The sequence below is a fragment of the Bubalus kerabau genome, chromosome 2, assembly GCF_029407905.1.
Source record: "Bubalus kerabau isolate K-KA32 ecotype Philippines breed swamp buffalo chromosome 2, PCC_UOA_SB_1v2, whole genome shotgun sequence".
Lineage (NCBI taxonomy): Eukaryota > Metazoa > Chordata > Mammalia > Artiodactyla > Bovidae > Bubalus > Bubalus kerabau.
Window position 1 is genome coordinate 154,993,815 of NC_073625.1, and position 12,924 is coordinate 155,006,738.

General features: G+C 37.4%; 1 protein-coding gene across 3 annotated transcripts in view; it reads right to left on the reverse strand.

The window, feature by feature from the left end:
* MFSD1 (major facilitator superfamily domain containing 1) overlaps positions 1 to 12,924 on the reverse strand; it is a 27,585-nt gene continuing 14,661 nt past the window's right edge. For 2 of the 3 annotated variants that reach the window (XM_055569230.1, XM_055569228.1), the window contains exons 8-16: positions 11,950 to 12,048; positions 11,310 to 11,421; positions 9,907 to 9,963; positions 9,415 to 9,571; positions 8,116 to 8,213; positions 7,398 to 7,510; positions 4,433 to 4,480; positions 3,412 to 3,469; positions 1 to 720 (exon numbers count right to left, since the gene is read on the reverse strand). In XM_055569230.1, coding sequence (XP_055425205.1) covers positions 717 to 720; positions 3,412 to 3,469; positions 4,433 to 4,480; positions 7,398 to 7,510; positions 8,116 to 8,213; positions 9,415 to 9,571; positions 9,907 to 9,963; positions 11,310 to 11,421; positions 11,950 to 12,048 — 746 coding nt within the window. In that variant the 3' untranslated portion in view covers positions 1 to 716. Of the gene's footprint in view, positions 721 to 3,407; positions 3,470 to 4,432; positions 4,481 to 7,397; positions 7,511 to 8,115; positions 8,214 to 9,414; positions 9,572 to 9,906; positions 9,964 to 11,309; positions 11,422 to 11,949; positions 12,049 to 12,924 lie in introns of those variants that run through there. The other variant, XM_055569229.1, reaches the window with a different exon arrangement.

A 12,924-nucleotide genomic window follows, 5' to 3' on the forward strand; every position in this document is an offset into this window, starting at 1 on the left:
TTTCTTTTGCAGTGCTTTTATTTATCTGTGTAGATATACAATTATCATAATTTACAGTTACATAACTTTTAGTAATTAACCGGGCTATAGGAAAAATCATACAAAAAGTGTGTACCACAAAATCATGTCCCTAAGGGATTAGGATTCTCAATAACAGAGAAATACAGAAGCTCAAAAGGGTCAGCAAGCTCTCATAACTAAAGAGAGAACACAATCTGCTATATGTGGAAATGAGACTTCATAAAAGTATCTTTCAAATATCCCCTATTACAAAAGGGAATGCCTATTAAAATGCCATTATTTATTCTATATAAAACATCCTTTCTATCACTTCAAAAGCTTTTTTTTTTTTGCTTTAAGATTAAAAAAAAAAAAAGGCCAAATCCTTAAATAGATTTTGTGAAAATTATGTCAATATAATATCCAAAGATTTCCATTGTTTACTGTCCTTCCTCAAAATCACCTGCATGTACCAGGTGCAATTTTGTAAACATCACCACTGATAAGCCTATTCCAAAGCAGAATTTTTCAGCAATACAGAAGACACAGTCCTCACAGTTATGCTTTACAATAGGTATATTCAAAATATAAATATAAAATCTCTCCAAACTATTATTTTTCCTAATGACTAAACTCTAAATTTTTTTTTAAAAAATGGAGGTTTTCAAACCAATGATGTGTGCAGCCCATTCTCATGACACAGTCATTTAAACTTCTCATCTGTAAAACACAATATAATACATTATCAAAAAAGGGAAGGGAAAAAACCCACAAAACCCCATCATTACAAAATGAAAACCGTTATTAACCACTATAAAAAACATGCAGTGTCAAGTATTAAGTTACACATTTTGCTGGATAATCTTTTCACTCCTTTTGACCATAAAAGTAACACAGGATCAATGTAGAAAATTCAGAAAAAATAGAAAAGCCAAGAAAAAAAATAAACTCTTCTAACCCTACCATTCAAATGGAATTGGTAATATTTGGGGATTTTTCTTTCAGCCTTTTTTTTCCATTATATACAAGTAATGGATTTAAGAAATACATATGCTTGCATACTTTTTCTTGAATAAAATTAGGATATATCTGCATTTTTACCTTTTGTTCACTTAACATATGACAATGTTGAGTATCTCTGACTTTAAAAATCCTTCTAAAACACGAATTTAAAAACAACTATTTATAGAAGTAGAATTATTATGTTAAAAGGGAATTTGAGGGAGTTCCCTGGAAGTCCACTGGGAGGACTCCACACTTTCACTGTTGAGGCCCTAGGTTCAATCCCTGGTTGGGGAACTAAGATCCCATAAGCCTCAAGGTGTGGCCAGAAAAAAAAGGAATTTGAGACAAGCAAGAATCAATCTCCAGAAAACACAGCCTTGTTCTATCCTATTTCAGCCTACTCAAAGTTCATAAAACTTACACGGTATATATTTACAAATAAATTTTTTAAATCATAAAAAATTCAGTATCTAAAAAACTAGAAATAACAAGAAAAAGAATCATCAGGAGAAAGTATTTGCAAATGATGTGACTCATAAGGGATTAGTCTCCAAAATCTGCAAACAGCTTATGATGCTTAACAGCATCAAAACAAACAACCCAATCAAAAAATGGGCAGAAGACCTAAATAGACATTTCTCCAAAGATGACATACAGATGGCCATTAGGTACATGAAAAGATATTCAACATCAATAATTATCAATATCAATAATTATGAGAGAAATGCAAATCAAAACTACAATGAGACATCACCTCACACCCACCAGAATGGCTATCATCAAAAAATCCACAAACAATAAATAAATACTGGGGAGGGTGTAGAGAGAAGGGAACCCTCCTCTACTATTGGTGGGAATGTAAATTGGTATAGCCACTATGAGGATCAATACGGAGACACTTCTAAAAAAACTAAAAAGAGAGCTACCATATGACCCTGCAATCCCACTCCTGGGCACATATCCAGAGAAAAACATGATCCAAAAGGATACATGCACCCCAGTGATCACTGCAGCATTGTTTCCAATAGCCAAGACATGGAAACAACCTAGATGTCCACTGACAGAGGAATGGATAAAGCAGATGTGGTCATATAGACAACGGAATATTACTCAGTCATTAAAAGGAATGAAATAATGCCATTTGCAGCAACAAGGATGGAACTAGAGTGTGTCGTGCTGAGTGAAGTAGGTCAGACAGAGAAAGAGAAGCACTGTATGACATCCCTTATATGTGGAATCTAAAAAGAAATTATGCAAATAAACTTACAGGACACAGAGAAACTCACAGACTTAGAAAACAAACATGGCTGCTGGGGCGGGTAGGGACAGTTTGGGAGCTGGGATGGACAGGTACACACGGCTGTGTTTAAGATGCATAACCAACAAGGAACTACTGGATAGCACATCAAAATGCTCAGTGTTATGTGGCAGCCTGGATGAGAGGACGTTTAAAAGAGAACGGATGCTTGTATATTTATGGCTGGGTCCCTTCTCTGTTCACCGGAAACTTCCACAACATTGTTAATTGGCTGTATCCCAGTATAAAATAAAAAGTTCAAAAAAAAAATAGAGTCCCTACTATGGTTCAGCATACACTCATGGAAAAAATTGATTTAACTTAAATTCCACACTATATACTTTAATCTGTTCCAAGTAAGAGAATACAGAATAGCATGTTAGTACCAGGAGGAAAAAAAGATGATCCTAACTAGTTAATATCAACTATCTTATCTTATCCAGTACTTTGGCCACCTCATGCGAAGAGTTGACTCATTGGAAAAGCCTCTGATGCTGGGAGGGATTGGGGGCAAGGGGAGAAGGGGACGACAGAGGATGAGATGGCTGGATGGCATCAGTGACTCAATGGACGTGAGTCTGAGTGAACTCCGGGAGTTGGTGATGGACCGGGAGGCCTGGCATGCTGCGATTCATGGGGTTGCAAAGAGGTGGACACGACTGAGCGACTGATCTGATCTGATCTCAACTAGATAGTAAAAGATTATTTCAACCATCACAAAGAGTCGGACACAACTGAGCAACTGAACAACAATAATTAGTTAAGAAAAAGAAAATACGAGAAAGAATGAAAGGGTAAGCCTAGCACAGGAAGTGAGGACAAAGCCCTTTCCTCCAATAAATTATAAACACTGCAGGCCTCTCTCTCTTCTCTCAGAAGGAAAGTTAAAGCCCAATTTGCTTTTTATTCCCTTCATTTTATTTTAATCTTTGATATCCACCCTTTAAAAATTTTCTAATACAAACAAGAATTATGTTACAGCAGTCCCAAAGGCAACTGTTAGCTCTCAAAACTCAAGAGACTAATTTAAAAGTCTAAACCCAATCTTGAAATAAACTGCTAATGCGTCAAGATTTTCAAAATAAAGACTTTTCTCTTTCAATACTTACTCTTCATGAGAAAGTTTCATTTCTTCCCTTTTTTTGGCAGAATAATTTAGGTTCCCCCCTAAAATACATACAAGTGTGGAATTTTTTCAATATAACTATCAGAAGTAAAATTCAAACACACACGTGCCAATGTGCACATGCACACATACATCTTAAAGTAACAAAAAAAGCTGTGGAAGGTGAGAAATAGTTTATCTCCTGAAAACGTCCCAAGGAGGAAAAGTGTTTTTTAAGAACCCTTATATGATACAAATAATCACTCCTTAATGTTAGCATTTTTTAAGAAATTTGGACTTATGTATTGCTCAAGGTTTGGGGACACTGTACTATTAATAAGTAGTGAAAATTAAGAGACATTAAAAGAAATGACCTAAAATTATTTAAACATCATATATAGTCATCTTTCTAAATACATGACAACCCTTAGGGGGTAAGCCAGTTTAGAAAAATTAATAAAGGTAATATAAAAATTTTATTAAGGACAAAAAATACAAAAACAAATATAAGCAAATGAAAAAAACCTGTAATTTCTCATCTGTTACCAAACACTTTCAACCTTAAAATGCAAACTTCAGCCATAAATATGTTCACTTTTCATTTTTTAAAAATATAAGACACAGGCTACAACAGTCGTCACAATTATACTTTAAGTATATAGGAAGGACTTCAGGTTACTTTTTTAAAAAGTCATACTTCTTTATGATAATAAAAAAATAACATCGAACACGAAACTTAAACTGAACTGACCAGCAAGAACAGAACAACAATTTTAATAAATAAATGTGAGGGTCCAGAACACATAATTATATGCGATGAAGGAAAATGTGTTTCAACACTATAAACAGAATGTTATTACATGAACTAAAGCACTGGCCTCTACAGGGACATGGAGACAATCCAAGAGCCCCAAACAATTGTCCACTGTGGTCGATATTTTGGCTGAAAATAATAAAATTCTATAAAGCAATTAGCCTTCAATTAAAAAATAAATTAATTTTAAAAATACCTCAACTTCTCTTACCTTGGGCACGATTCACCATGTAGAGTAGGACGACAGATAACAGTGACACTGGAAGTGAAAAAAACATAGGGTCCTTAAATACATGTGCTTTTCCCCAATGGTTCCTATGTAATCATAATTGCAACCCCATGGATTGTATGTAGCCCGCCTGGCTCATCTGTCCATGGGATTTCCCAGGCAATAATGCTGGACTGGGTTGCCATTTTCTTCTCCATGAGATCTTCCCGACCCAGGGATCTGGAAGATGGGTGGATTCTTTACCATCCAAGCCACCAGACCAGGGAAGTCTATTAATTCATATACAGCCCACTATTTAAGAAGAAATAATATATTTTTTAAAATGTGATGTGCTAATTTCTGCTAATTTTGAGATAATAAAATGCATTCAGGCTAGTCATAGCAATCATCTGAAAATACCACACTTTAAGTAGTCTTTATTCCTGTAAATGAAGTCAGATAAAATTATCACTGGAGTATACCATTTTAAATACAACTTACTGAAGGATAAAAGACCTCTTGGTATGTTATGTGACCTTTTCTTCAGATGAACACAATTTATGTGTAAGGTGAACACATCAGTGGAAAAATACTGATTTATGTTTGCAGTTTCAGCAGTTTCCTAATGCTTCCTATTTTTAACCAATGAATCATTAAATCATAAATGATTTATTGGTAAAATTAAATAACAGGACTAATAATAAAAACAATTCAAAACAGACTAATGAATAAACCATGAGTGCTCAGCCCTAAGCCACACTAATGTCCATACCTTCACACTAGGGACATGCTCAGGACCCTTCAAATGGATCTATTCTAAAGGGGAAAGTGTTTTGTTTAAAAAAAAAAAAAAATTGTCTTTATGAAACAGACAAGATGAGTATGGAATCTCGGTGACTTTTTCCATGTAACTTTTTTCACTGAGAATGTTTTTAATGTTCATTCACGCTGTAACATGTATCTGTACTACATTCTTCTTCGCACTGTAATTAAAAATATATAACATAACATTTACCAGTAAAAAGAACAAATATTTAGAACAGAATAGAAAGTAGATTCTACTGCTACCTTTATGGATAGGAATCTTCTGAAAAGTGCCAATGAATCTTCACAGAACTAAAAAGTCACTAGCTGGAGGAGGAAGTTGCTGTGTAACACAGGGAGCTCAGCCTCGTGCTCTGTGGGTTTTAGGGGAAGGAGGTTCAAGAGGGAGGGGACATATGTATACTTATGGCTGCTTCACACAGCTATATGGCAGAAACCAACAAAACATTGTAAAACAATTATCTCCAATTAAAAATAATTTTAAAAACTGAGAGATCAAAATAAAATAGTGCCGGGAGCCGGCGAGAGACATTCCACTCGTGACAAAGGTCATGAGGAAGAGGGCTCGGCATACGCAAAGGCGGGATCGAGCCTCGGGAGTGCCCCCGGATGTTCTCGAGCATCTACCCGCCAAAAACCAGAGTCTGCCTACTTTATTGCTTTGTGCTCTCACCTCTGACTTTACTGGGGGCTGTCCCCCACCACCATCTCACTCTCTCTGTCAAAGAGTTAACTTACAGCTCCAATTAATAAAGTTCCTGGGCAATTAGGAGTGTTTAAATCCAAACCCCTCAGATGGCTAACTCGCCTGACAAGTTTACCCGGACACCTACAGCTATGCATACGATTGTTTACAGTCTCCCAGCCTCCAGAGGCACGGGAAGCTTAAGATATTCAAATAGCTTAGAGCCTCTCAGAGAATTAGAAACTGTCAGAATAAAACTAGTAAAAGATTTCATTGATGAGCCAATGTTTGTTGCCAAGTTTTCACATCCCTTGAATTGTATCCTTGAATGTGCATTAATTAATATAGTTGGTATGTAGAAAAAATAAGTAGTGGCCTGGTGTTAGTAACTTTAGACCCTTAAGGTAGTAAATTCTTTCCTTTGTAAACCCATTACACATCCACCCTATAGGAACGTAATCTTATCTTCGGAAGATGGCGCCAAACCTTAAAATAATTACTCTTAGAGAAAGTAAGTCTTTGTTGATAAGTGCTTGTCAAGAGTCATAAAATGTTAATAGGCCTCTGGCCAGAAGATGATGTAAATCACCTAAACCATTTGTATACGATAAATCTGCAGGAAAGAAACCCTGGTTTTTGATAAGCATCAAAGACTGCTGACTTTGCATCCCCTATTGTCCTCTATGTGTAACTTAGGGTATAAAAGCCCCTGTTGAAAATAAAGCTATGGGCCTTGCTCACCAACGCTTGGTCTCCCCATGTCATTCTTCCCTTTAACTTCCAGCTGAGTGTCCATCTGGAGCGTGGATATCCTCTGCGACCATTTATTTGCCTGGGCTTCTAAGACCCACTCGAGAAGGTGTCTAAGGTGGGGCACCTTCCGCTATTCGAGAGGGCGCCTGCGGCCTCCGTGGTCAGAGCTAACCTGGTGTCACGGGTTATATTGATTTTCTGCGTAAACCAAGCCACTCAGCTTCTTTTCTCCACTGAATTTTCCTACTGAGCTATCCTCATTCTATTCCTCTTTATTATCTCTAATTAACATTTGAATAGGTCGCCTAGCCGTCTCTCCTTCGAATACCCTGGATCAGCCGGGGCTGGAACCCGGCAAAATAGTAATACAAAAAAAAAAAATCACTAGCTGGGAAACAGATGCATAGCCTAAGAATTAGGCAAATCTGAGTGCAACACTTTAGAGATTTGGTTTTTAAAAGCGGGGAAAAGAACAATAACAAAAACCTAGAAGTATAAATGACAATGTGTGCATGCTAAGTCACTTCAGTCATGTCTGATTCTGCAACTGCATGGACGGTAGCCCGCAGGGCCCCTTCAGGTTCTTCTGTCCATGGGATTCTTCAGGCAAGAATACTGGAGCAGGCTGCCATCTCCTTCTCCAATAAACAAGGACATTCTGCCACATATTAGAAGAAACTAAACGTTGCCAGGTGGCGCACTTACAGGAAACACAGGCAATGAAGAAAACTTCTAAAAACAAGTATCCCCGAGTATCCAAGATCATTCCAGCAATGATGGAAATGACCGCCAACCCAAGATTCTGAATGGACTGCATGCTACAATTTAAGAAATCAAAAAAATATATATATCAATTCTAAAGTCATCATACACAAAAAGCAAGTCACTATAATCGTATCTATAAACCACATATTATTAATGCTAAGAGATGTTTTAACCAAGAATGATCTGATTAGATTTTTTTTTTTTCCATGACTGTTTCCACTACTTAACTTTAGGCTCACAGGTAAGGGAATCTGCCTCAGCAAGGGCAGGATGAACCTGACACCTTCCTGCTGAAGGAGACAAAGGGCTAAGCGAATGCCAACCATAGATGTGGTTCCCTGCTTTGGCCTTTTCCACCAGAGAGAACAGGGACGCAGTGTCTCACTGAGAAGTCTACAGATAAACAGGCAGCAGGATGGTCAGCAAGCAATACCCTTTTACGGGGTGGCTTATCGCTAGTTCTCCTATTAGGGGCTTGGTGCATTTTTTTGCCACAATAATAACACAAATAGATTAACGGATTTTTCTGGTTATTTCGAGGTTCAGAGCTGTCTCAAAAGCCTGTAGATGACTAGATTCAAGAGGTCTGGATTTTTATAAGATAATTAAATTGACACAGCAGGGAGAGACATTATATGATCCATGTGCAAACACTTACAAGCCATATGCAGTTCCCAGTTGATGTTCAGGAACTACAAACGCCACCATTGGCCACAAGGCACAGGCGAGTAATGAGTAGGAGAGTCCCAGGAGACACTACAGAAAGCAACACAGAAAAGAGTAAAAAACACTTATGTTTACCAAAAGGTGATTTTCCTTCGATGCAGATTAGCAACAGTGACATAATAACTAACACATGCATATCCACACAAATTGCATTACAAAATAATTAGGCTAAAAATTCACATTCAATACAGAAAGGTCCTGGCCCCTCTCTAACAGTATTCCTCCAGTGACAAAATACACCAAGTAAGAAAATAAAGCCAATTTGCAAAAAGTCATTACCAATGTCTCAGGAAAGCTAATTTTCCAGTATTCATTAGGAATTACAAATTAAGCAATCATGGTAACATTATGCCAGTAGTCTATTATCTTACCTCTGGGTCATCACCACCCATCTAGAGAGCCAAGCACAGAACCAGTAACAACCACTGCTCGTTAAACAACACCTACTGCTAACTTTTTCTCCAATTAAAGAAGAGACTTTATGATTTAAGTTAAAATAAGATCACTCATCATTTATCCCTATCAAATTGGCAACAATTAAAACAATGCCAGTGTCCAACATAGCAAGGACACTATTAATAAAAAAAAAAAAACACATTCATATATTATTGGTAAAGTCCTAAATGGGTAGAAAGTTATTACAGCAGAGGTTTCACAGCATCCACCAAGATGTTCAGTGTGCAAAACCTCTGCTCTAGCATTTCTACTTCTAGGAATCCATCCCACAGACTTCTCACCAAGGGCACAAATATATATATTCACAATATTCTTTTATTCACAGTTAAGAAATATAACACTTCAGCCTGTGGTCTTAAAAAATGACACTTCTGATGAATAATAACAAAAACTTGATGAATTCATCATTACTCTTTGATCTACTTAGAGTCAGAGACCAAAAAATGTAAAATCATAGATACTGGGCTAAATGATGAAATGACTTTTCTTAATGAAAAATAAATAGAACTAATAGGCATTTTGGCTTTTATATGACTATTTTATTTCAAATTCTCCATTAGCATTGAGAGTATTATACAGCCAAATGAAATCAAAAAGACTTTATGTATTGATGACTATTATTTATATACTTTAAAAATAGTTATCCTGTGGAAACTGAAATCAAGTCATTGTCTGCCCCACTATCACGAGCACTGCGATCAGAAGAGCCAAGCACGGCTTCTGCTACGTGCTGTACCGTCCTCCCTGAGCCCCTGAGTGTCAGCAGCCACATTACCATAGCAATCCAGGGGTTCCACAGTGTGAAGGCCAGCATGATGTGGGAAGCAAGCGTGGTCACCACTGCACACAAAACCCAGATGATGTTCTTTCCTGTTTTATCCACCAGAAGCCCAAATATTGGGGACATGGGAGCTGATATTACATATACGACACTGCCCAGAAAATACAAAAGATACTTAATAAAAGATATCACAGCAAAAAAAAAAACAAAAAACCCAAAGTCCTTAATTCTAAAATTCCTAGCTCATATAACATTCTTCTAAAATGGTCATCAGTAAAGAGAAATATAAAGATATAAAAGTGATCCAAGACTTCGCTGGCTTTCCATTAATGTAAAGATGGCCATTTTCAGGATCAAGACCCAAGATAGACTTGGTTTCACACTATAGACGTTAGCTCACATAAGTCTCTTCTGGCTCTAACACGGGGTTATAACTAAAGACCCACACTAAGCACACAGTAAGCATTCACAGAATTAATGGAATACCTGTTAATAGCACTGGCTGCCTGGGGGGAAAATCCAAACTTCTCTGTAAAGAAAACTCTAAAATAGAGAGGGGGGAAAAAAATTAACCCTTTAGAGAGAATTATTCTGTTTTTGTAAAAACAAAAGCAAAATAATACTGAATAAAATAGTCAACTTCCCCTTCTTTCTGAACTGTTTTCCCATCTTATTTGATATTCATCTTCGAGCAACTGGCTAAAGCTTTAGTATTTATGTAAGTACTTGCCCAACTAAATAAAATACACTGATGCCTAATTTTTCTTCTTTTACATATACAGAAAATAATACACACAAATTTTCAGAAACCCAAATGTATTACTATACAAAACCAAGATGGCTTCTTTTCCTTAAAAATAATACTGGATGCGTCCTTTGCTAAATAATGTATAAGGTTCCTCTCTCAAACTGTAAAATGCAAGACTGAATTTAAGGATTATGATTACAAAGATGTTTCTCCACAAACACACACTCACACACTGCTCTGTTTAAGTGACAGTGAAAATTGCTCAGTCATGTCTGACTCTTTGCAACTCCATGGACTATACATACAGTCCATGGAATTTTCCAGGCCAGAATACTGGAGTGGGTAGCCTTTCCCTCCTCCAGGGGATCTTCCCAACCCAGGGATAGAACCCAGGTCTCCTGCATTGCAGGCACATTCTTTACCAACTGAGCCACAAGGGTAGCCCATTCTATTTAAGTAGGTGCCTACAAAAACATATAGGAGGTAGGAGACAAAGCAAAGAATTTGACTTAAACCCTGAAGTGGAGTCTGGTAGAACTGCAGCCTAACAAATGGAGATGTGCCTTGTCACTATGAGCTAATGAACCGTCTCCATTCTCAGTAAGAGACTTCCTAGCAAAATAAAGAGGAAACAAAGAATACAAATCCAAAATCAAGCATTAAAATAAAACAGAATCATGAATCAAAAACTGTACTTAGGTATTTCCTCAAAAACCTGGTACAAGAATTAAACCAATACTAAATCTTAAGCTATGGGTTCCTGGGTGGCTCAGTAGTAAAGAATCTGCCTGTCAATGCAGGAGATGCAAGAGAAGTGGGCTTTATCCCTAGGTCAGGACGATCCCCTGGAGGAGGGCATGGCAACCCGCTACAGTATTCTTGCCTAGAGAATCCCACGGACAGAGGAGCTTGGCGGGCTACAGTCCACAGAGTCACAAAAGAGTCGGACACAACTGAGTGACTGAGCAAACAAACCTCAAGCTAAGAAAAACTGTTGTATCCCAGGATGTAAAACAATGTCTATGAACATACTAACAACATACTAACATACTAACAAAAATTTACAGCTTAAAAATTTACACTTACATGATTAAATTCTCATAATTTAGCGAACAAAAATGGAAGGCTAGAAATTACTTACTTTCCAAGTCCAATGAAAGGGAAGATGGCGACGTAATAGCAGACACAGATGATAAATATAAGCCACAGGGGTAAGGAGAAGTCCTTCACGTCGGTTAACTTGATCACTTCTCCTGAGAGGAGAAAAGAAAGATGCTGTCAGTGCCATTCTGCATTGCTAAGTCAAGATTCTTTTTCTTTTATCACCTGATTAACTTTTGCAATTCAGTTAAAAAAAAAAAAAAACTTTTCTCAGTAAATTACTAGAACACAGCTTTGGGGATAATTTTAAAAGACAATAGAAAAATATAAAATCTAAGATTAGTATCTACCTTCTTCCTCTCCTCCAGGAACACTTATCACTTTGAAAATATACAAAGTACAATCAAGAAGGTAAATTCTGCCAAAACCACTTACAGGGGAAAAAAACGTATCCAAAACTTTAGACAAGTGGAAATAGATTTGGAAATAAAAGATTTAAACTGAATATACATCAATATAAAATTTTTTTTTAATTTAAGTGGAAGAAAAAGATTTAATAAGCATGTATTAATAAGCTTCGCTGGGTTTACAACATTACTATTAAGAACTTACCTCACTGTAAATTATCTCAAAAAGGCCATAATTCCCAAAAGCCTAAGTTTTCTTGCATTCAGACTAACCTGTTTTCCCTTGTTCTTTATGAAGGATTCGTTCTGCTCTCTGATCCAAGTAAGCAAGGGCCAAGGCACAGACAAGTGAAAGAATGCACGTTATACCCCCTATAAAAAAGAGAGATTTTTTACAGAACCAAACTGAAGGTTCCTAAAAGGCAGCACATTATATTAACAGCAGAAAACTTAGCCACGGAAAGGGATGGCATCTGGAGGCATACATGAAAAAACTACAATTACTAAATCAGGACAGAAGGAAAGTAAATGAATATGGGAACCACTCAACACGTAACAGTTGCTATTACTATACATTAATTATTTCCCAGGAGAAGGTTGGAGATTAGAAAGGCTAGAACAAACTAGTCTAGTCTTATAATCAGAATACAGATTAAAGAAAGCTGATGACCAGCTAGCAAATTAGTCCGAATTTCTTAATTCAGTCTAAGCACCCATTATTGATGGATACCGGGGCAGGGGAAGAGGATAGAATTGCAAAAGCAAAGTCTGATCCTATGATCGGCTCATGTTCCTTCTGACCCCTTCCCAAGTCTAACCCCTGCTCCTGCCCCGAGGCGACCCCAAGGGTACCAACCAGCTCAAGTTACTTCTAACCCCTTCCCAAGTCTAACCCCCACCCCGTGGCAGCCCCAAGGGCACCGGCTCAAGTTACTTCTGACCCCTTCCCAAGTCTAACCCCCACCCCATGGTGGCCCCAAGGGCACCAGTTCATGTTTCTTCTGACCCATTCCCAAGTCTAGCCCCTGCCCCCACCTCGTGGCGCCCCCAAGGGCACCAGTCCTCCCACAGCACAGCCCACTCACTCTCTCCTCCGTGCAATCAGCATTAGTCACTGATGCTGACTCATATCATTAAAGTGAACCAGGATAGAGAGTGAAGAAAGTTTATGCTTCTCAAGATTTTAATAAACAGAAGTTTAGTAAAGCTAGTAAATCTTTAATTGGCTGATGTAATATGACATAATAT